Source organism: Equus przewalskii, chromosome 2 (assembly GCF_037783145.1).
Source record: "Equus przewalskii isolate Varuska chromosome 2, EquPr2, whole genome shotgun sequence".
Lineage (NCBI taxonomy): Eukaryota > Metazoa > Chordata > Mammalia > Perissodactyla > Equidae > Equus > Equus przewalskii.
The window spans coordinates 72,940,340-72,964,836 of NC_091832.1; the positions used below are offsets into that span (position 1 = coordinate 72,940,340).

Genomic DNA, 24,497 nt, shown 5'->3' on the forward strand with positions numbered 1-24,497 from the left:
CAATATTACTTTGTAAACATCCTTATTTCAAGTGGCTTGAATCATGGCACAGTGGTTAAATACACAGACTCTGGAGTTTAACTGCCTGATTTTATAACCTAGCTCCAGTATTCACTGACTATATCTCTTTTGGAGACTTACTTAACATTCTATTGCCATAGTTTACCCATCCGTGGAAAAGACATGCTAGTTATCTCATAATATAGTTGCAGGGATTAAACGTGTTAATACTCAGCTTTGGATCCTATAACATGGTGAACATTCAATTATAATTGGTTGTTGTTATTCATGTATATATTAGGTCATGCTTCCCCATTTCCATTTTGGACTCAGGCAAGTTGTACATTGTACTAAAATATAGACGATGTGAACAGGACGTCACGTGAAGAATGGGGATAGATAGTAAAACTGGTAAAACAATTTGAATCAAACATCTCTTTGCTTCTACTATCAAAATAGTTCAGATAAAAAAACTTTTATTTTTTTCATGTATTTTGCCTTTGCAAATCTCAGAATATTATAAAAGAATATTTTTAAATTGAATTAATATCACTAATATTTAACCCCAAATATTTGTAAGTAGAGTATGAATACTTTTATTTGATCTCTCATAGCTCATTCATCACTATGGGGATGTTTTCTGTTTACATTAAAGGAGAATGTAACATTTGGGAAAGGGGTTAGTTATGTGCCATTAACTGCAGTGAGCTGTTCACATATAATTTAATCATTTTGAAAATTCATGAGTTAGGTTTTGATATCACCGTACTAAACAAAAACACAAAGGCATAGAAAGAACCAGTGATTCACTCACACGTTCACCACTAGCATGTATTGGAGTTAGGTTCTTAACGTAGGCACCTTACCTTTTGGCAATTGAGAAGAGTCATTGAATAATATATGGTCTCAATATCCAACCTAATCTAAGGTTTACCTTTTGAACTTTCGTTAGAGTTTACTGTAATGACTTCACAGCCCGTTGTAATTTCCCTCAGGTTTCTGGTCTATCTAAATCCTACCCCCATCCCGTGTCCTGCAGTTTCCACTTTTCTTTCCATTTTGCACAGTTTAGGAGTTCAAATCTTTTTGATATTTTTTCTTTATTAACTCAGATTATTAAAACACTACTGCATTTGGCATGTAGGCCATGCTAAAAATTAGGCTTGGTTCATCTCTAAAGTACTTAAACTTTGTGTTCTTTATATTTCCAAATGGACCCTATCACTGGATTATATTGTTGTGATTGTAATCCCGTGTTTGTCGATCTTGAACCTTCATATGAATCACCTGAAGAGCTTGTTAGAACTCAGATTTTTGGGCCACACACCCAGAGTTCTGATTCATTATGTATCAATTGGTGCTGAGACTTTGTATTTGGACTACAATATGAGACCACTGATATACACTAATCTAGTTTTTTTAAAGCTATTTTTATTTTTTTTTATCTTTTTGTTGTTGAGGAATATTTGCCTTGAGCTAATATCTGTTGCCAATCTTCCTCTTTTTGCTTGAGGAAGATTCACCATGAGCTAACATCTGTACCAATCTTCCTCTATTTTGTATGTGGGTCACTGCCACAGCATGGCTGATGGGGGATGTGGGTCTGTGCCTGGGATATGAACCCTAGAACCTGGGTCACCAAAGCAGAGCACACCAAACTTAACCACTATACCATGGGGCCAGCCCCTAGTACATTTTTTAAATGCTTTCAATCACTATATTCCTGGGAATGCTAGGTACTTTTTTTCTGTTATTATGAACATTCTTATTTTCAACCCTTAGCAAAATCCTAACTAGCAAAATATCTATATTAGATAGGAGTTGATAAAATTTTGGTTATAAAACTGTTTATTTCTTCTCTCTTCTTTTTGGATATGTTTCTATATTTCACAGACTAGGGGAAGTGTTTGTGGAACAGGAGGCTGTAATTGAGTTTGTTAGTTACAATTGTCTAATGTTGACCACTATCACTTGGCAGGCTGTAAAATAGCACAGACTCTTAGCCAAATTACCTGAAATTCAAACGCCAGCCCTATCTTTTCTTAAATCTCTCACCATGATTAAATTCCCTAACCTCAGTGTGCCACGGTTTCCTGACCTAAAATATGGAAACAATAATAGCATCTATCCCATTAGGTAGTTTTAGTATCATATAGAATAATATATGTAAGGCACTTAGAGACATAAACAGCGAGGGATCTATGAGATTTACCTTTTACTTTGATGATGGCATTATGCTTTACATAATGTAAAATATTTTGCTGGAGGGGTTTATTAATTGATAAGATATGATGGACATAACCATTAAGGGTCAAAATGGAATTCAAATCTCAGCATAACACATTTTGCACTGCTTTTATATTTTTTAATTCAACTATAATATTCCTGAAAGCTTTATAATTGAAATATTTCCAATAGAAAAACCTTCAAAATACCGTATTAATGGACCAAGAAATAGACTTTGCTACTTAGGAGAAAAGTAATTTCTTATTATTGATAGTATTGCATCCATTAAAAAATCTATTTGAAATTCTTTCATAAACAGTACTTATAAAACAACATAGAGAATCTACTTTTTGTTTTAAAATCCGTATATTCTAATAGTGTTTCACATACTTCATAATTGAAATATAATCATCAGAATAGATCAATTGTTTGGCCAAATATTTATTTCAATTCCTAGTTTTGAAGATGACTTGTTATTTTCATATAAGAATAGCTAATAGTTCCAGCGTGGTAAAGAGTCAAGTTTTACCTGATTAAAACCAAATTAACATAAACAAACTATTCTGGGAAAATTAAGTGCTGTAATGAAAATCATTAAGCAATTCCAAGAATGTTATAGTACCCAATTTATAATAATTTTATTATATGTATAGACATTTAAATAATTTGAATGAAACAATGCTTACTATGCATCTTCAATAAGCTTTTTGCACCGTGACCCTGCTGAATAGATACTACAAAATCATTGCTAAAAGAACAGCTAATAAGGATTCAGCTCTCCGAAACTTCAAAGTATCAAGAATAACTACACTAAAAGTGAAGAGTTAGTGGGTTGACGAAAAGCAGGCCTGCGTCACACGTTTCTGTTTGGACTTAATATGGAAAGGAATGCTGAGCCATTTAAGGCTTAAAGCAGAAAAAATACCTGAAAATATTAATTTATGGTTTACTTTGACAATAATTAGGTTGAAGTTAGCAAGATTGAAAGCAAAGAGAGTTCAAAGGCAGTTAGGAAATTAATGCTAGAACAAGATGAATAATAAAGATAATCCTGAGTTCTTACTACCAGAAGTATGGATAGAAAAATACAATAGATTTTAAGAAGGCAGGATGGAAGAAAGCCAACTGAGATTAAACAATTGTCTCGTCACCTCTTTAAGACTCCAATAAAATGAGAGTAAAATAACAATCCTATGAAAGAGTTGGGCAATTAATGAAAGAAATTTTAAAGAAATTTCTCAAAGATGCAGAAAAGAATAAAAGATATTTCTATAATAAACATGTATGATAAAATACCCTCAGCAAGCACTAAAATAAGAAAAAAATAGAGCATATAAATTCTAAATCGCTAACAGATAAATGATGAAATAAAAACAAAACAAAGATGATTTATCCAAAAAGAAAACGTGCAAGAACAAGAAAATAGTGAGCACAAAGACAGTTATAGAAACAAGTCTAAAGATATCAATCATCATAATTGTCTTAGTCCATTCAGTCTGCTACAGCAAAATACCACAGACTGAGTGGCTTATAAACAACAAACATTTATTTCTTATCGTTCTGGAAGCTGGAAAGTTCAAGATCATAGCACTGGCAGATTCAGTGTTTGGTGAGGGCTTCTTAGTTCATACATAGCTGTCTTTTCACTGTGTCCTCACGTGGCAGAAGGGGTTAGGATCTCTGTGGGCTCTCTTTTGTAAGATCACTGATTCTATTTGTCCATCTCTCAAAGGTCCAAACTCCTAATACCACCACATTGGGCATTATCATTTCAACATATGAATTTTGGGGGGGGCACACAAACATTCAGACCATATCAATAATAAATATAAATAGACTAATCTCACCAATTAAAAGAAAGAGAATGTTATATTTTTTAAATCCATTTATATAAGATTAAGATAACATAATTCATTTGATAGCAGTATCTTTATCACGTCTTTTCATCCTACATCATATCCCCCAAATTATATATGCATTCCATAACATTTGACCTCAAACTATAGTCACGTATTGAAATGACTTCATAAGAAACCTTGGAATTAATGCCATTCTTCAATAAAATAATTTCACATTTCTGTTTTAAAAACAAGAGTTTGGGGGCCAGCCCTGTGGCCGAGTGGTTAAGTAGTGCGCTCCGCTGCGGCAGCCCAGGGTTTTGCCAGTTTGGATCCTGGGCACTGACATGGCACCGTTGGTCAGGCCATGCTGAGGAGACATCCCACATCCCACAACTAGAAGGACCCACAACTAAAGAATATATACAACTATGAACCGGGTGGGCTTTGAGGAGAAAAAGGAAAAAAAAAAAATCTTTAAAAACCAGAGTTTGTGCTGATCAAGCAGTGACCATGAGGCGAAGCTTTCAATTTCATCTTAAAAAGGGATTTTGAAAACATATTTTTCATTTTGATAGAAGTATATAAAATTTCATTCCATACTTTACTCGTTGCTAAATGCAAAGAATTTTCTTGTTTCTATTTTTGAAATTTCAGAAGTAAATGCTTGCTGAGGCTATCTTGCCTTTTCTTTGGAATACAGACTCAGGTGGAAGAGATGCACAACACAACACCTAAGCAAAGCCATTCAGGCCACGCATGGGACAACGAAGACAAAACATCCCTTGGGCATCAGCTCTAACTCAGTTTTCAAGAGAAAATATAGGAACCTGAAATGGAAATCCCAAACAAATTATTTATACGATATCTCATTTTAGAGTTTTCAAGCGTCTCACACAAAACCTTTGAAAATGTATCCTGTTGACTACAGCCACAGATATTTGAAATTCTTATGTTCTTATTTAAATAAAAATATGTCATTGTTGTACTACTCCTCTTTCCTACCATCTCAGAAAGAGATCTACAATATCAATGCAATCTACTGATAAATTATTCATTTTCTCTATGAGATCCTTTGGTTAAAATAAACTTTATCAAAGATCAAATTAAGTTAGCATTAAAACGGAAATATATTAGTTTCTCAAAACCATCACATCTCTTCAAGATTAGAAATAACACACTGCCTCATAAAAAACTCAGACTTTCTCAATACACTTATCTTGGTATCTTTCAAAATTATTTTAATGTGATACTGTGAAGCTCCAAATGTGAAATAAACCTCAATAAATGAGATGACTTTGTGGATTCCTACACGAAAACTATTGGTCCTAAATATTTTAGTTTTGTTCAAAGAGTTTTGCATCCAGAATTAGCATTAAGTTAAAGCATGGTTTAGTAAAAAACAACAAAAAAAAGGAAAATTGAGTAAATAAATATAAACAGAATATAGCCTGGCTTCAGTGGTAAAATAAGAAAGAGGGCTACACATTTTTAAATAATTCCTCAAAAAAAGAACTATAAGACAGAATTATTCCCTGATTTAAAAAAAAATGAGCACACACACGCATACGTACATCAACATTTATTGATTTTGTATTTTTGCTACACGTGTGTAGGTTTTCAGAGAGGGATTACATCACAAAGAAGAAACTGGTCCAATGGCTGGACAGGGAACCCCATTGCACGTCATCCAGCACATTCTGGAGAGAATGGGGATCTTCCTGGCTCTTCCCTCAGGCAGTGCTCACCTTGGTGGTGCCTCTCTTTTTCTTGGTGTTTCTTTCTGGATTTCAAATTGCTTACTTCTTTCATATATACAAAATGTAGTACCACTTTAAAATGTAGTACCACTTTTTTTAGTAACTAAGATTGCCAGATAAAATACAATGCAATATTTGTGAATATATGTACCAAAAATTTATTCATTATTTATCTTCAAGTCCTATTTAACTGGCTGTCCTGCATTTTTATGTTCTAAATCTGGCAACTCTAGTAATAACTGAAATGCTCATTTACTGCACTCTTTTAGCCATTTCTACTCTGTGTCTTTTGAAAGTAGATATTAAGGTATTCAATAAATATTTAGTAAGCAAATAGTAGCTGGCACTGAGCTAAGCAATAAAAATATGTGTGTGTGTGTGTGTGTAAATAGATAGAGTTGTAGATATGGTTTCTTCAATAAGCTGGTCACTAAGTTTACCAGATTATGATAATAAAATCTAAATGATGCATGCAGCGGTAGAATAGAAAAAGTGTTACCTTTTTATATTAGTATTTATTTTATGACAATTTATTAAGATTTTGTTATCTATAAAACCCAATAGGAGAACCTGTGGATGATATAAAAATGAATCACAAATGATCCTTACCATTAGCACTTCATAGTTCAGAAAAGGGAAACAAAGACATGTTTAAAATAATAAAAGGCAAAATGAGAGAGAGAGAATAAATGTGATTCAGATAAAGCACTATGGATGTTTAAAGTGAGAACCAAACATAGGTCCCAGAGAAGGCCTCTATATTTCTGAGCCCAAAGGACTGGGGACACTGCCTAGGTTGCCCCTAAGCTGGACATTAAAAGTAGATGAAATATAGAATGCACTTCATTGATAAAAGCATATTTTTGTTCATCTTCACTAATTTAACTCAGATTTACAATTACTGCAATACACACAGATCAGAACCAGCCCTGAACGCTCAAGGCATTTTTCTGTTGCCTAATGTGCTAGACCTGTGCGAGCAAAGAAGCAACTAGGAGGTCATAGTCTAGATATAACCTCTGAACTAAGGTCGGGTCTCAGATTTTCCCCTTATAGGGATATGATCTTAATCAACTTTATTTAAACTCTGAAACAGTGGTACGCCACCTTGGTTGCACAGGTGAATCATCTTGAGTGCTTTTAAAAAATACTGATGCCCAGATCCCGCCACAGATCAATTAAATCAGAATCTCTGCAAATGAGGCCCAGGCATCAATTGTTTTAATGTTCTTCAGGTGACTATAATGCGAAACATATGGTAGGAACTACTGCTTCTGAGTCCTACTTTCTCATTCAGTACAACTTAAAAGCAATTTCAGGCTGTGCCAGCAATATGCTTTGAGGAGTGAATTACGTTTGTAGCGCTTTCTTGACCATCGTCCAAAGGTAAAAGACAGATCTTTCTTATGTTCACAAACTAATATAATATAAAATTTATCCTGATTATATTTAACAAAATGCTTTCACCTAAAAGAACCCCTTTTAACCGAGAAGTTACTTCAATAAAAGTAAAAGCTCTAGTCCACTCTTTCGTGACAGTTGAGAAAAATTAGTGACTTCCCTGGAATGTATGTGATATAGCAGCCCTCCTTCATTCTCACACTATCCCTCGAATTCACATGAAATATTAATTTCTCACCCCTTATTGGATGCATTTCTATGGCACACGTTAAAGGATCTTTTAAATAGAAATAACAAAAAATACTACTTTTGAATCCAGCATTGAAGAGATCTATATCTACATGTTTTTCTCTAATACTTAAATTTTAAGAAAAGAGCCAAAAAACAAAAACCTAGGAATAATGTTAATGAGTTTTATAGCTATCTCTCTATGCTACACCATTCTATAGACCAGGGGTCAGCAAACTATGGCCCACAGTCTGCTTTTTTAAGTAAAATTGTATTGGAACACAGCCATGATCATTTGTACCGCCTATCTCTGCTTTTGCCCTACAACAGGGAGGAAGAGTAGTGGTGGCAAAGACAATATGATCCACAAAGCCTAAAATATTTATTCTCTGACCCTTTACAAAAGAAGTTTGTCCAAACCTGCTATAGATTGATTTCTAAAAATCTATTTCTTAAGATAACTTGAGATTACTAATTCTCTCAACTTGGTTTTGACAATTCCTTGTAGTAAATACAGGAAGAAAAATAAGTTATTTGGGAAATAAGTCTATTCTTCAGTGTGAAATGATCTTTTCTCTTTCTTTTCTTTCTATCACCCTGTCTTTTTTCCTTCCTCCTGTTTTTATGTTTTTTCCTTCTATGATACAATTTTTCTATTGTCCTTGGACTATTTAGAAAGCTATACTTCCTTAGACTTCTAAAATAACTCCCATCTTTCCACAAATTGAATGTCAAAATTTACTTTGTTTCCCTGAGACTAAGTCTGGGAAAGACCATTTAAAGATGATTTAAAGGGTCATTAAAATAAAACAGAAATTCAGATCATGTGTCACATAGCTTTCTATTTTGTCTCTAAACCTGGCAGAATTCCAAAAAGATAGATCTGTGCTAGGACCTGGTCCTGCCTCAAGTATTGGGGTCCAGCCAAAATCCTGTCTATTCTTTAGGGTGCCATGACCAGGTAAGGACAGGAATCAATCAGTGCATCTGGTGTAGTGTCTCATGAATGTTAGTACAAAATGTATGCTGTGGGTGAGAAAAATTTGAAATATGAAAAGATCACCTTCTTTACTAGGAAAGTTATTGATGAAATAATGACATTTCCTGTTAACAGTGTCTTTGGTTTTCTTGTCTATCAGATATGTTTTCTTTAATGAAATAGCTATTAAAAAGCAGTATTTCACGGTACTTTTATCACTCTTTTAAATAATATTGGCTGATCTCTTTACATTAGATATTAAATATTATGACAAAGTAATGCATATGATGGTGTAGAAAATTCGATGCTTGCTCATGGAAAGGGTCTTTGTTAGAATTCATAATAGAAAGCTTACTCAAACTAAAATACCAAAATGATGCCCAGTACAAAGCAATAAAGGCAAGGTTGCCATCAGCTGTACACCCCACGAAGTCCCTCGGCCCATGCAGTAAGTAGAGCTGAAATCCAGCCTGCACCTCGCTTTTCAAGACAAGCCCCCTGCAGTGGGATGTGTTCACCAGCAAGTGCTTTCTTCTTTCCACAAAGACAATACGTGCTTGCAAGGCTTTGTATTCAGAGTTGTATCCACTCAGGTGAGCACATTTCTTAATTCACGACATGGTGCAGTAAAGTCTAAAGGATCCTGTTAGAAGTGTGCAGCAATTTGAAAATTCTTTTGAATGCAACCGATCAAAATTTTGCATCTACAGGAAATAGATATTTATATTTTTGTTTACCATATGACCTTGTAAAAACCTCCATTTTATTATTTCATAAGACCATGATAAAGAAGTGATAATATTTTCTCCTTGAAAGGATGTTTCATGATTAAAACAATAAAATGACTATGTAAAGTAAACTGGAAGTATAAATATAGGATATTTGCTTTAGAAAGGTGAAGAGTTAATTCAGCTATTGAGTTTTACCTTTTTAAAGCTTATGTTGTGTAGTAATAAAGAAGGGAAAAATTAAAACTGAAAGTGCTCTATAATTTTGCTATTTACAATATCTTCTCTTGTTACATTCTTTGTTTGACTTACTGGAGGTATATTCAAATTCACCTGTCTATATTCACTTATGTATCAGAAGTGGTATAGATCGCTTATATCTGAGACAAACATAAGAATTTTGAGGTTATATTAGGCCTTTCTTTCTTCTAAGAAAAAGGAATCATATATTTGGAGTGATAAAGGATAATTTTCTTAAAAGGCAAAATCATAACTCTCATATAGATATAAAATTAACACGTTAACTATTTATCCTACTCATTATTTATGTGGCAACTAGGCATACGTTATAACCAGTTCAAAGAAGTCAAAGAGCCACACATTTATATGGAGTAAACAACTGTGGAAATGAATTTATAAGTAGTTGTGAACCTGGCTTTTTCCACAAAATGGAGGAGAGAAATCATTTGAATCTCTTCCAGTCAGAATTCATTTGCAAGTCCATAGACGAGAATTATTTTTCATTGCTATCAGTTATCTGCAATTTACAGGGTAGTAAAATACCTCAAAGGCAATAAAAATCTAAAGTCAGATAACCCAGAAAGTCATGTTGTAAATAATGAATAATTTTCCATTGGAGACACAATAATTTCATTGCTTATTCCAAACATTTGCCAAACAATACTAGAAATCAGTATGTGGCCTAAATGACATTTGAATTGCACAAAGTGAAAATCTTTAGATATAAATTATGTAAGCTACTGTCATTATTTTAATCATGGAGCCAAGAAGAATTAAATTTAATTGAAGAAAATAAAATAATACTAAACCATTGTATATTTTTGCATTAGTGTATACATATATGAGCATATAAAAATATAGGCATATGGATATTAATATATGTTATCTTCAAAGAGAGGGGTGTTTTTTGTTTCCACTGCTCATAAAAGGTAACTAAATCAAGAAATTAAACAAATGAAAATTTTGGAGTGTATATAAAGGCAAAATCTTGGTTTTCTTCAGAAACCAGAAAGACAGGCATTACTTTAAAATATATTTATTAAAAACTTCTTCAAATCACTTGTAAAAATGAATGGCTTTGAAAGCAAGGAGTTTGTAATTCATATTCATCTGAAAACATACATGAAAAGGACAACTACTTAAGTAATTCTCTTCTGATATTTATTCATAAGGTGAAAATTAGGAATTTTACATCTCTCTATTGACTTTAGAAATTTCACACATTTTAATGAATAGTTTTCTTACGTAAACACATTCAAACTCATAAGCCTTTAGGTTGTAGCAACAACTTGATAAAAGTCAGTTTAATGGAAAAACAACTTTTCATTATATAAAGTTATCTTGAACTTCTCTTTGATAAGGCAACCCATAGGCTTTTTTTGAACATAAGTCAATACCATATCAAAGGAATATCTGTCTACATGCACTGTTATTACTCATATTAACATAACCACAGTTTTTGTTTTATGTACCCACACATACACACATCCTTGCGTATGGTGAAAATCAAAATGCCAGCAGGATTTCACAGAAGACTTTTGCATTTCAGAGAAAGGCAACATTTCTTTTTCCTCATTATCATCCATCTAATTTACAGCAGTTAGTCGATGTTTTCCCCCTTTCAAGAAATGGACTTTAGCACATAAAGATGTGTGATGAAACTGTCTTCATGTCTTCTTCCACTGAACTAATCAATGCTTTAGCAGTCTCTTTTTAAGAAGTCTGTATCTTAACACTCCTTAAAAATGTATGTGGTCATGGTTTAACCACTACCATCTTCACTCTTTACAAATGATCTCCTTTATCAATCATACTTTGACTGCCAATGACTCACAAGTCCAATTCATCAAAGCCTTCCTTTCTTCTGAATTATAGAGACTCTGGACTATAACTATGTTACGTTTCCCTCATTGAGGCTTTACTAGGATATCCCACAATTACCTAAAATTCGCCTCTTTTAAAAATTGATTTGGGCCAGCCCTGGTGGACTAGTGGTTAAGTTCCTCATGCTTTGCTTTGACAGCCTGGGTTCAGTTCCAGGCGTGGACCTACACCACTCATCTATCAGTGGCCATGCTGTGATGGCAGTTCACATACAAAATAGAGGAAGGTTGGTGACAGATGTTAGCTCAGGGTGAATCTTCCTCAGCAAAAAAAAAAAAAAAAAAAAAGTCAATTTACCGTTTCCTCTATATTTATTTGCTCACTGTCATATAAGCCCAATTTCTACTGATGGCATGCACAGTCTACACTTAATGTAGAAAACTTTCAGTATTAATTGCTCCATCTCCTCTTATTGATATCCCTTTTCTATTTCCCAAATATCTTTGGCCAAGGCCATGATGAGCTATTGTTAAAACATGATGCATACCCATAATAAAGTATATGAGCAAATAGATATTTATTACTTATCTTGTGTGACTAACTATGTGTGAATGAAATAAAACGTCAAATAGTGTTATATTTCTATGGTAATATGTGACGCTGAGGAATTGAACAATTAGCATTTTTTTCCGCCTCAAATACACTTTACTTTCTTTTTTTTATTGCAGTAACATTGGATTATAATATTACATAACTTTCAGGTGTACATCATAATATATTTTGAATTCTGTGTGGATTACATCATGTTCACCACCCAAGACTAATTACAATCCAACAATTAGCGTTTATAATCTTCCAGAACACAAAACAATGGACATAGCATCTAGGTTATATTTAACAAAATGTTCTTAATATATAGTCTTTATGTATGAGTTATTAAAATTTCAGACCAAAATAGGGGTCCACTTTGGAAATATTCTAAAGAACTGTCATATAGTAAAGAATGGCAGACACATGTCTAGTTGAAGAAGTCTTCTCTTGACCATTTAACTATTTAATTTCTAGAACCAGGACTCACTTGAGAACACTGAATAATCCTCTTCTACAGAGGGACACAAATTGGTAGAATGATTTGTGTTTATTTTGTTGGTTTTGGAACAGTACTTAATCTAGCATCTATGCTATAACCAATCAAAATATGAACTATCGTGAGACAAATACAAGTCATAGAACGATGTCTCCCAATGGTCAGCTGAGCTTAAAAGAAGTAACGACAATTAACACATAGTTGAGACTACCACAGGGATGTGACTTTTTGCAGGTTACATCTATTAGGATAAATTATTTATACATGATCTTTGTATTGAGATAAGAAAATCCAATAAAGTTTACATTGCCCACCCACATACAAGAGATTCCTACCCAAATCCAACAAGCAATAAATTGTTATATATATTAACCCATTTCAAGATTGAGCCTGCGTGAAAGTGTCTATAAAAAAACAACAGCAACACTATGAATGTTGCTGCTGTGATGTTTAGTATGCGGTGGTATTTGAATATTTACAATTGAATAGAATTAGATTTATTTTTGAAAGAATATTTCTTGATGCTAAATTTGATAGGATAAACACATAGCCAGAGGTTGATGTCCATTCATATCTATTATCTCTTTTGTTTACTTGGCAAAAAAGAATGAGTACGTAGAATATATATAGAAGTAGAAACCACAGAATAAATCTTATTTTTTACTGTAACTTTTGTGACAAATGGCAGAAAAAGTAGCTGAGTTATTAGGAGGCAAGATGTATATGAACTCTTGACTAAGATATGCAGTGCCCAGAAAAAGACATATGGTTATGCTCATAACTAGGAACTTTTAACACTAAAATGGCCAAATGACCCAGGCTCATGGATAAACTCCATAAAGAAACTAACTCAACCTCAACCTTCTACTATATATAAACTTAGCATTAAACTCAATGCTTAAGGAAGAGTACTATATTCCCGTAGGAGTACATTTCTGGGTTTGTTCCAGACCAAGGCACTATGCTTAATGGCTGCTTCATCTTCATTCACTATTATGTACTTAGTGTACTTAATATTATGTCATTAATGATTGTTGGGGAGATTAAAATCCTACCAACCAAAAGATCTCTCTGTCCCAATAAAGAAGACAGAAAAAACATGATATATTATTGAGTGTATATATCAGATTACACGCATACAGGCAATCCTCAGAAGACTATAAATTCTTGACAGAATTTCACACAAATTTGTAGAGTAACATGGAAGAAAGAACAATGAAAGCTTTTCCATTTTCTCAATAAACAAATAGATGCACCTCGTGAGTTCTATATATCTCATGAGAAACTTCTGAGTTAATTTCTGAGCGCTGGGCTTACAATTCTAGGGTCAGAAGTTTCTCAATCTTTCATGTAAAGTCAAATGTCAAGCCAATTAGTGGGCTTACTATGTCTTCAAGGATATGATATGTTAATTGTACTTACTTCATAGGGTCATTACAAAGATTAAATGAGTTATCTGGAAAATACTTAGAACAGTGCCAGCACACCATAATTGCTATGTAAATATTGGACTAGAAATCATTACATGCCTATGGCTTCACAGATAGGAATAGCATACTTTCTATAACACCAATACAAACAATAAAATTTTCATTGAAAACCATATATTTGAGTGATGTGACAAAATTATTGGACAAGATTATTTAGTGTTCAAGGGTACTATGAGATCTGCTCTTAATGGAGTTACATGTCTTAGTTTTGACTATATTTGATGCAGTCATAGATTTACTTTTTTGTAACCTGGTTAACTTCTTAAATGAATTTAGTCAAATTCTTTAAAAATTAAAGAAAGTCTTTTATATGTCTTTATTCCTAGAAGTAACATTGGGGTAATATAAATACAAATTAATCACCTCTAAAAAATATAGGATCTCACAACAAAAACTATAAGATCTATGTAGTGTAATATTTAAGGTAATATGCACTCACATTTTAATAGCAATTGTAGGATTGTAAGAAGATGGAAGACCTTACATATCATGGACAAAATATTTGTTGATGGGTTGCTGGAAAAAAACAATGGTTAATTGATTAATTAGGAAAAACTTTATTCACAAACTCTTTAACAGCATTAGCTTTCATATATTCTATAGTAGATATGCCTTTTCATATGAAGCATATCATATTTTCTTGGTGTTTAATATAAAGATAGTGATTTAAAAGACTGTTAAATTCACCAAAAATTAAAATAATATATTTGACCAATTGCAATAATATTCTAAATTGTGTTTACTTCTGGTGAGATAAACTTACATTTTTCATTCAGTTTCCCAGGCATTCTACATTATAAATGTCACCATTGTATTGTGCTCTGTTTTATTTTGTTGTATTTCCTGTCAGCATTTTCTTCATCTTTACTTTATAGTATGTGATAGTGTTTGTAAGAATGATGAGAGAGGGTGGTAAGTAATAAGAGTAAGTAATAGCCAAGCTGAGCACTTGCTCCAAAGTCTGTGACCTTTGAAGAATGTAGCTGGAAACAGAGAATGGGATGCCTAATCTTGCTCCTCAAAGACGTTTGAATTAATGTTCACTCAGGGTTAAGAGAGCAAAGTGACCTGGTTACTAGAGCACACTTATTGAAATTCTAATATATAAGCACATTTGCCAAACTGGAAAATCAAACTCTTTTTTAATACTGCTTGTATAGATTTGTAGGCAGTTTTCAATGATAATGTGGCACATAATTGACAAAAGTTATATCACAAATAAAACATGTTTGGAGAATGGATATTTAACTCGCAATACTTTCCTTTTATTTGCAGTAAGATTAATTCCCCAAGTTAATCAGTAAGCATGTCAATTGAATTAACTGTGTTTTTAATCATTTTCCTTTAACTATTCAACAGTGCTGAAGGAGATATTAAGTTAAGGCAAATCACATTGTTCATGTGTAGACAGTGGGGAAAGGGGAAAGGACCCAGTGTCTCTAGTAGAATATAGTCACTTATTAACTTTAAAAATTCCTTATAAAACAATGAAATGACATTACACATCTACTAGAATGGCAAAAATCCAAAACAGTGACAACATCAAGTTCGGGCGAGGATATGGAGCAACAGGAACTCTCATCCATTTCTGATGGAAATGCAAAATGCTGCAGCCACTTTGGAAGACAGTTTGGCAGTTTCTTACAAAACTAAACATAATCCTACTATACAATCCAGCAATTATGCTCCTTGATATTTATCCAAAGGAGTTGGGAACTTAGGTCCACACACATACCCAAACATGGATATTTATAGCGCATTTATTCATAACTGCCAAAACTTGGAAGCAACCGAGATGTCTTTCAGTAGGTGAATGGATAAGTTAACTGTGGTACATCCAGGCAATAGAACATCATTCAGTGTTGAAAAGAAATCAGCTATTGGGCCATAAAAAACAGTAGGAAACTGAAATGCATATTACTAAGTGAAAGTGCCAATCTGAGAAGGTTTTATACTGTATGATTCCCACTATATGACTTTCTGGAAACGGCAGAACTATGGAGACTGTAAAAGATCAGTCACTGCCAAGGGTTAAGGAGGAGGGAGAGGGGCATCTTTAGGGCAGTGAAACTATTCTGTATGACACATGTGGATACACATCATCATACATTTGTCTAAACTCAAAGAATATACAATACCAAGAACCCTAATGTGCTTAATGAACTCTAACATACACTATGGACTTTTGGTGATGATGATATGTCATGGTAGACCATTGTGGGATGTTCATAGTGGAGGAATCTGTGGGCATGTGGGGGGCCTGAGGGTCTATGAGAAATCTGTGCTTTATGCTCAATTTTGCTGTAAACCTAAAATTGCTGTAAAAAGTAAAGTCTATTGTTTAAAAAATTCCTTGTCGCTATGAGAAAATCATGGCTCTTTAAATGTACTAAGTTGTGAAATATGTTTGTCTTAGTAAATTCCAAGAATTAGAATAGTATCTGAAATACAACAGGTTTACATTAATATTATGTATAACTGTAATACACTTTTTTTTTTTTTTTGGAGGAAGATTAGCCCTCAGCTAACTACTGCCAGTCCTCCTCTTTTTGCTGAGGAAGCCTGGCTCTGAGCTAACATCCGTGCCCATCTTCCTCTAGTTTATACGTGGGACGCCTACCACAGCATGGCTGCCAAGCAGTGCCATGTCCGCACCCGGGATCTGAACCAGCGAACCCCGGGCCGCCGAGAAGCGGAACGTGCGAACTTAACCGCTGCGCCACCGGGCCGGCCCCCTGTAATACACTTTTTAATAAGAACATTTAAGTAAAGTTCACGTAACACAAAACAATATACACCCTTATCTTTTTCACATTTAACTACATATTTCAGTTAAAGATTAAAGTTAGTTTTAATTCTGTTCAGACTATTTTAACTGAGGTAATTTTAATTCCTTCATACACACAGTTTAACAACCTACAAAATAATATAAACATAATAGTTTTCCATGCTGAATTTGATTCACATATGCATATTAAATCAATATCCTAAAGTTTTGATGTATTATTTATGCTATAAACACAAAATATTTTTCCTAAAAATATGTGAAAGGGTTCTTTTAGAAATTATTGACTACTTTGAGGAAAAAACAGTTCCAATATGCATTATAATAAATGAATGGAATTGACATTAAATAATAGATTCATTTTTAATTTTTTTGAATTTCTAAGATTACAGTTATATTAGAATCAGATTAATTAAATTCTAGCTATAAATGCTAAAAAGAGAAAAATAATATTATTTACATATTTAGATTTGAATATTTTTGTGTTGAACAGAACTGGTACTTTTTACTGATGGATGGAAGGGAAGGATAAAAATGTAATTTCAAAGATTTAAGAACAAATTACAGCCTTTGAAAAATATCATACTATGTATAATTGATATCATCTATAATTTTTAGCACTTGTCATATGCTCGAAACTGATGGTTGTACTACAAGATAAATACAATGTAATTATTATCAGTTCCATAGAGACTTAGACAGGCTCAGTAGCTACACAGGTGCAGCCATTTGAATGTTAGAGATTCTGCATCCTTCCAGGCCCTACAAGGCCAGATGGATATTAACTGCTCTTAGAATGACTCTGAGTCAAGAAACAGTACAGCCCCAGTGTCCCTGCATTCATGGGAAGGAAGGTGGTATAGATGCCACCAAATAGGGACTTGATTCTCTTGTTCTCAGTGTCTAGAACAGGGACAGCAAAGGAAATTTCTTACTGGTACCCCAGAGCAGGAAGTGAATCCAGGACAACATTTCTTCTCCTTAGTTACACCAATCTAACACTGCCTGTTGATTAAGTTTTGAGAAGAGAATCCTACCAAAATAAGCAAATAAACAAATTTCTTACTTTCCTACATGATGTTTTCTTGGGTGAGGCCATGATTTCTAAATATCTATTCTTCCTCATTAACAATACTAGTTCTTTTTCTTTCACATTAATATTTAACAGGGTATTAAACGTTTAATGTTTCCAAATCCTCACTTTGTTTTTACTACTTAACCCATCATAATATAAATTCTGCTCCATTTATTCACTAAAATTTTCCTTTAAATTCACTAATTACCATCAATTTCAGGAACCCAATGGGCATGTTTTACTGTTTATCTTACTTTCTTTGGATTGCCAGCAACCGCCCCAATGCCTGGACTTTAGAAGAAATTTACAATATGGGGAATGAAAGCATTAATAGAGAGCATTATGATGATCACATTACTTCATTAGATCAAAATTAGGCTGCAGCAACCCAGGCTGTATGCCTTTCACCCAAATTTAAATATTAGTTAAAGGTTAGTTTAAATTAATATTATTATATTATGTTTAAATATTACATTATGTTTAAATTGATATTAGTTCAAAATTAGTTTACAACATGTAAATCCTATTTCCCATCTGCCTCTCACCCACATTCTGATCTTATTGCCTATGGTCCCAGGTCAGCTTCTCCAAACTCCACCCCGTCCCTGGCAGTCAATACAACGGAAAGGAGATAAGATCCAAGGTCAAATACAGAAATCCCAGGAAAGGCTACTGGAAGGGTTTATTATCCTTTTTCCCATTTTTCCATCACAAATTTCTCTCTGATGCACGCACACACACACGCACACGTATATTTGAAGGCTCCTTTTGTGCCACCTTCACAGACACCCAAATTGCTACCTATTCCTCCAGATTTGATTATTGCTCTCTTTTGTCAGTGATTTCTTTGCTATTATGAAAACATATTCTTCTTATTATTCTTTACTGAGAACAGAATAATGCAAAATTGACTTAATCTGCAGCACAAAGTTTATATTTTGTTGTAAAAAAGAAGTTCTTGAAAGGATTGCTAAACACAAATTGCTGAAAAACAGTAGTCATTTCACTGTCTTTGAAGAATAAGATAGTCTTTCATCTCTCTCGAAGAGATTGTTTTCCGTCTTGTCTTGAAAGAGAATGAGACTTCAAATATTGCTTTTCAACCCCATGCTTCTCAGACATATCTATAAAAATCTTTAGAAATCTTCTTTTAAAATCATGGATTCTGTTAAAGCCTAATTGTCAAGATTGACAACAATTATAAAATTAGTTTTTTTTCTGAAAATATGTTTTAAAACTTTTTAGGTAATATATTACGTTTTCATTTGTAAATTACATTGTGCACTGTATTTTCTGCAATATATTTTATATCGCATTTGCTATCAGTAGTATGCATTTCATTTCAAGGCACTTTTACAAAGACATCATCATGGAGCCATTGTAAGTCAAATCCTTTATAAAATAACCATATGAGGATATTAAAGCACTCATAGTTTTTTGTGAAGACGTTAAGCCAGGTAATTATTTTCATTAACTATGAGATACCCAGTAAGTATTGTGTTGGTTATGATATGGGAGATACTGAAAATCTGTAACACATTATTACTTCAGTAAGCTTCTACTTTAGTTGTGGAAATGAAATTTGCAAAGTTAAAACTTCAAGATACAAACTGAAAATATATATCACGTCATACACTAAGTGCTGTAAAAGGAGAGAGAAAGGGATATCAGAAAAATAAGTAAAGACTTTTGGAAGAATACAAATATGAGCTTAGCGCCGTTAAAAACAGAATTAAGAAAAAATGCCACATACACACACATACATGAACTTCTTCAAAACAAGTCTAAATATAAAAAACATGCTTTCAATTAAAAATGTGCTGTAATATTTTGGAGCCAGATATATATGAATTAGTGCAAAATCCAGTACAATCTGACCCTTTGCCTTGGGCCAGTCATTTAATCTCCTTACAGCTCATGTTCAAAACCTATGAAACTATCAATTTAAGAATGCATAGTGAGAATTAAAACTAAGATAATATATTTAAACACTGAGCCAATTGGAGCTATCATGTTATTTTTTTATGTCCCTCATAGAACTAAGGAATTTGGCAAAGAGAAAACATACAGTAAATATGTTATTATTAGATTTGATACAAATGAAAATTTTCTATCTTACCACAAAAATAGCCCATTCATTTTTCCTTGCACTGGTTGTAATATATGCAAAGTAGAAACATAAAAATAATGTACAAAGTTAGCTATCTATAAGATACCAGTTTCTAGATATTTGTAAAATAAATGATTTCTTTTCAATAATATTGCTTTGAAATAACTTAGTTCTTTTGTTACAGGAGATAACTGCAAGGCCACTGAATACAGCAAGATGAAAATCATGCTTTTAGATTTACAAAATCAAAGATACATCACACAAGAAAATGAAAACCCTAACGGTGATGACTTATCTCGGAAGAAGTTGTTGGTGGATCAAATGTTCAAATATTTTGATGCCGACAGTAACGGACTTGTAGATATTAATGAACTAACTCAGGTATGATTAATGACTAAATTAACAAGCTTATTTAAATATAGCATATATAATATATTTACATTTGTGCGAATTTATTCTATATTAATAAAATTTCATCCGTATTTCATTTGTATTATTGAGAGTGTGGGCATACAATATTTTTAATAGTACAATTTGACTACTCTATCGGCAATATTAATTTCAATTAGCATTCATATGATATTCTACAGTTTAGAAAAAGATATCTACTTTTGACAGGTTTCTATACCTCAAACATCTAAAGGAATGACCAGTTCTCTCTCTTATAGAATTTATAAGATATCCCCAGACACATTCTGGAGCCTTTGTAATGTTTAATTTTCTATCAGTCAATAAAAGCATGTTTATCCAGTATTCAAGGGCACTATTGAGCCTCAATTGAGTACATCTATAACATAATGTAAATAAATTATTTAAGATGGTATTAAGTTACTGACATATTGAGTACTTTTTCAATAATCAAGGATCAATTATATTGAATCTGGTTTTAATATTCAGTCTACATTACAAAACTTCATTTCTTTGAAAATTGTCATCTAAATGATACATGCAAAAAACTTGTTGTTAAAGAGAATATTTTAATAAATAAAAGGACTTTATGTGAGCCGTTTAGGACAAATAGAAATATTTTTATGCGTGTGTCACTGAGACTGACTAGTATGAAGAAAATTGTAGTACCCAGATTTAAGAAGCTAAACTAGTTGTGGATAGTACTGGAAAAGCAAAATAAGGGACATAAGAGTTCTCCAAAAATATATACAGGTTTAAGGGAGTAATGGAGAGAAGAAGCCAATCCAAAGTGACTAGGAAAATGATAGCAGCACTGAGGAATTTTGCTGACTTCTTGATAATCCATATCGCATACCTTGAGGTGGATTTTGCTGCTATGCTTAGCAGTTAATATAGTTTTCAAAAGGAAGTCAATAGTCTATATCTATAACACCATGCCATTCATTTTTATAATTTATCCTATGAATTATTTTAAAAATCTGACATTGTGGAATACTGGTCTTACTATGCAAGTATTTTTAAGCTTTGGGATAGTTTTACTTAGTTTAGAGACTTCATATCAAAATGACCTTGTAAGCAAATTGACTATAATTCTTATTTCATTTAATTAAAATATATATCATTTTCATTATCTTCCTTAATTCATCCTACATTTATTGCATAGTTACTAAGTCTCAGGCACTCATATTTAAGGAATTGAATTCTGGAATTTTAGGGTAAAATTATAAAACTTTGGGGGCCAGCCCTGTAGATCAGCGGTTAAGTTCCTGCATTCCGCTCCGGTGGCCCAGTGTTTCGACGGTTCAGATCCTGGCTGTGGACCTAGCACCGCTCATCAGGCCATGCTGAGGCACGCACAACTAGGACATACAACTTTGTAGTGGGGGGCTTTGGGGAGAAGAAGAAGGAAAAAAAGAAAAAAACAGATAGGCAACAGATGTTAGCTCAGGTGCCAATCTTAAAAAAGAAACATAAAATTTTTAATTAAGATATCTATATACCTCATGATTTATTTTCCTAGAATGAAAATCTTTAGAATTTTATATTTAGAGTAATAATAAGAAGTGATTAGTTAATTAAATTACAATGAATTTATAATTAAGTCAGGTCACCTTGATCTGTGACTGCCTGACATATTCAAATATATTGTTCTTGTTTCTTTCTTTTCTCTTATATTTTTATAATTTATTTTTAGTTTTTATTAATATATCTACACTACCATAATCATTGGTTGGGTACAAAACATGACAAAATCTAGTTATTATCATAACACCCACATCTAAATCAAAAGAGAAAATTGCTAATCACTAGAGAATGGCAGTGACAGCACTTCAAGCACTTCACCTGTACGTGTTTCCAGCTTCTGCTATGTTCAAGTTTGTATTCATTGCCTAGGGCAGCCATGACAAACTACTGCAAACTGGGTGACTAAAACATCCTCCCTCTCAGTCTCTCAAAGTCCCAAATCAAGGTGTTGGCAGGGCCTTGCTCCCTCTGAGGCCTCTAGGGGAGGATCTTTCCTTGACTCTTCCAACTTCTGGTAGTGCCAGGCATTCCTTGGCATCTCTTGACTTGTGGATACATCGCTCCCATCTCCCTCCGTAGTCACATAGCCTTCTCTCTGTGTGTCTGTCTTCACGTCATCTTGCCTCTTCTTAAAAGAATGCCAGTCATGCTGGATTAAGGGTCCACCCTTCTCGGCATGACTTCATCTTAAATTATCGAATTACATCTTCAAGGACCGTATTTCCAAAAAAAAGTCACATTCTAAAGTACTGGGAGTTAGGACATTAAAATATCTTTTGGAAGGACACAATTCAACTTATAATAAAATTTATCTGCTGCAGAGTATAGTCTTGTTTTCCCAGTTACCTTTGCTTTGGAGTGGTTTGTGTCTGAAAAGTGGCCTTCCAATTCATCTGAAAGTTATGATGTGAAAGCAGAAATAATCTTCAGAATCCCATTTATATCATGGCCTTCCAGGAGGTACATGCAAGGATCTGGGAAGGTCATGTTTACTGACCTCTTTGTGCACACATCCCACATGATGTACGTCACTCCTACCTGCAGTAGTATATAGTTGAAATGTCAGTATCTCATCCGTCAGAAACCAACTATGAAAAAAAATAGAAGGTTATAACAGGCACCCTGGAAAAGATATAATAAATTTCTAGCTACTTATAGCACAAATATTGTTTTTGTCTTGTGTATTTTTAGCTTACAAATGCTTTCTAAAAACCCATGTCAAATATTATAACCAATAATAGAAATGATTTTATTCATAAACTTGAAAACATATAATATTGCAATGTAAAATAAAATTTAAAAATGATTTAATGTAGGGTAAAAAGGGAAAGGAGCGTAATGGTGTCCGTTAATAATTTATAAGCCATTATTAGCAGAAAATGTAATATGTAGCTCTAAAATGCTGCCAGTGACAAGTAAAAATTAAAGAATATGATTTGACTTTGATGATTTATAAATACAGCATGAAAGCTGGCTGTACACATTCTACTCTTACTCCACATAATGAATGTATATATCTAGAGTTTTTCTTGCAGATTTTCAAGTAAATTAGAAGCTAGAGGCCTTTCTACTTGAGAAAAAAGAAGATGTAATAGACATAATTTATCAGTAGATAAAGCAGTAGAATCTTTAGTATCACAGTTAACAACCTGTCATAGCAAGAAAATATTTGCTAGAATGAACTGGCCAGTTATAGAAATAGATCTCGTTGGATCCACCTCTACACCAGTCTAGCTTAACATGAGTGTCTACGACTGCACATTTAGTCCTTGAGTGGGGCTGATTTTTGTATGTTGAAAATATCCAACTATCCAACTATAAAATGCAAATTTATCACAAAGTGAAATTTTGGACTTTCAAAAGAATCATGTTTTATGAAGTTGATAATATTGATATTAGAACACTGGTAGCTTTGTCCTTGACATATGGTGATCTGGAAGGGTTAACACAGGTAGTAACTGAAGAAGAGAAATCAACAAAGATTAAGAGGGAATATCAATTTCAAAAGATCAAAAGAGAATGTTTCAAATAGCAAAGGAGTGAGTGGCCTTAAATTGATGAATTCCTAGGATATTTTTCAAAAATAATCTTTTGTATAATCATAGAATGGTGGTTAACAACTTTGGTAATAGAGCCTGCGTTCAAATCACATCTCTACTACTTACTACCTGTGTAACCTTTGGCATGTTACTTAAATTCTCTGTGTCTCAGTTTTCCTTTCTGTATACAGACAATGGTAACAGTACCTAGTACTAAATTTGATATGATGTTTATATTATTTGGAATATGTAAGATTCTTAGAAACATGACTAGCACGTAAAAAGCATGACGTTATTGTTACCATAATTATATTTTCAAATCTAACTTTCGTGAGGATGCTGTGGATGAGCACTTGATCAACATTTCCATCATGCTCAGCCTTTGTATCATTTTAATGCTTTACAGTTAGATGATAGGTGAGAATGAATCAAATATCATTCATTAGTCAGCAGCCGTCATAATCCAAAAATCTATATACACATTAAACATGCAAAAATCGTTTTTAATACCAATTTTTACAATGAATAAATCATCTTGAAAAATAAGAGAAATAGTTTTGGTTATTCCAAGAAATTAGAAAAAAACAAATGATAGCATGTTATTTATTTTGCTAATCTCATTTGAAATACTCATCTACTTATCTCATATAGCTAGTGCGAATGTTGCTAAATCCTGAGTTCTATCCTAGAGACAAGTAAATATCATCCTTCTGCAACCACTGTGTTCCTGGGCATTTTTTCCCAGAGTACAT

General features: G+C 33.1%; 1 protein-coding gene across 4 annotated transcripts in view; it reads left to right on the forward strand.

The window, feature by feature from the left end:
* FSTL5 (follistatin like 5) overlaps positions 1-24,497 on the forward strand; it is a 718,252-nt gene that overhangs the window by 358,445 nt on the left and 335,310 nt on the right. For all 4 annotated transcript variants that reach the window (XM_008519642.2, XM_008519644.2, XM_008519643.2 and 1 more), the window contains exon 5: positions 19,956-20,152. In XM_008519642.2, the coding sequence (XP_008517864.2) occupies positions 19,956-20,152 (197 nt within the window). The remainder of the gene's footprint in view (positions 1-19,955; positions 20,153-24,497) is intronic.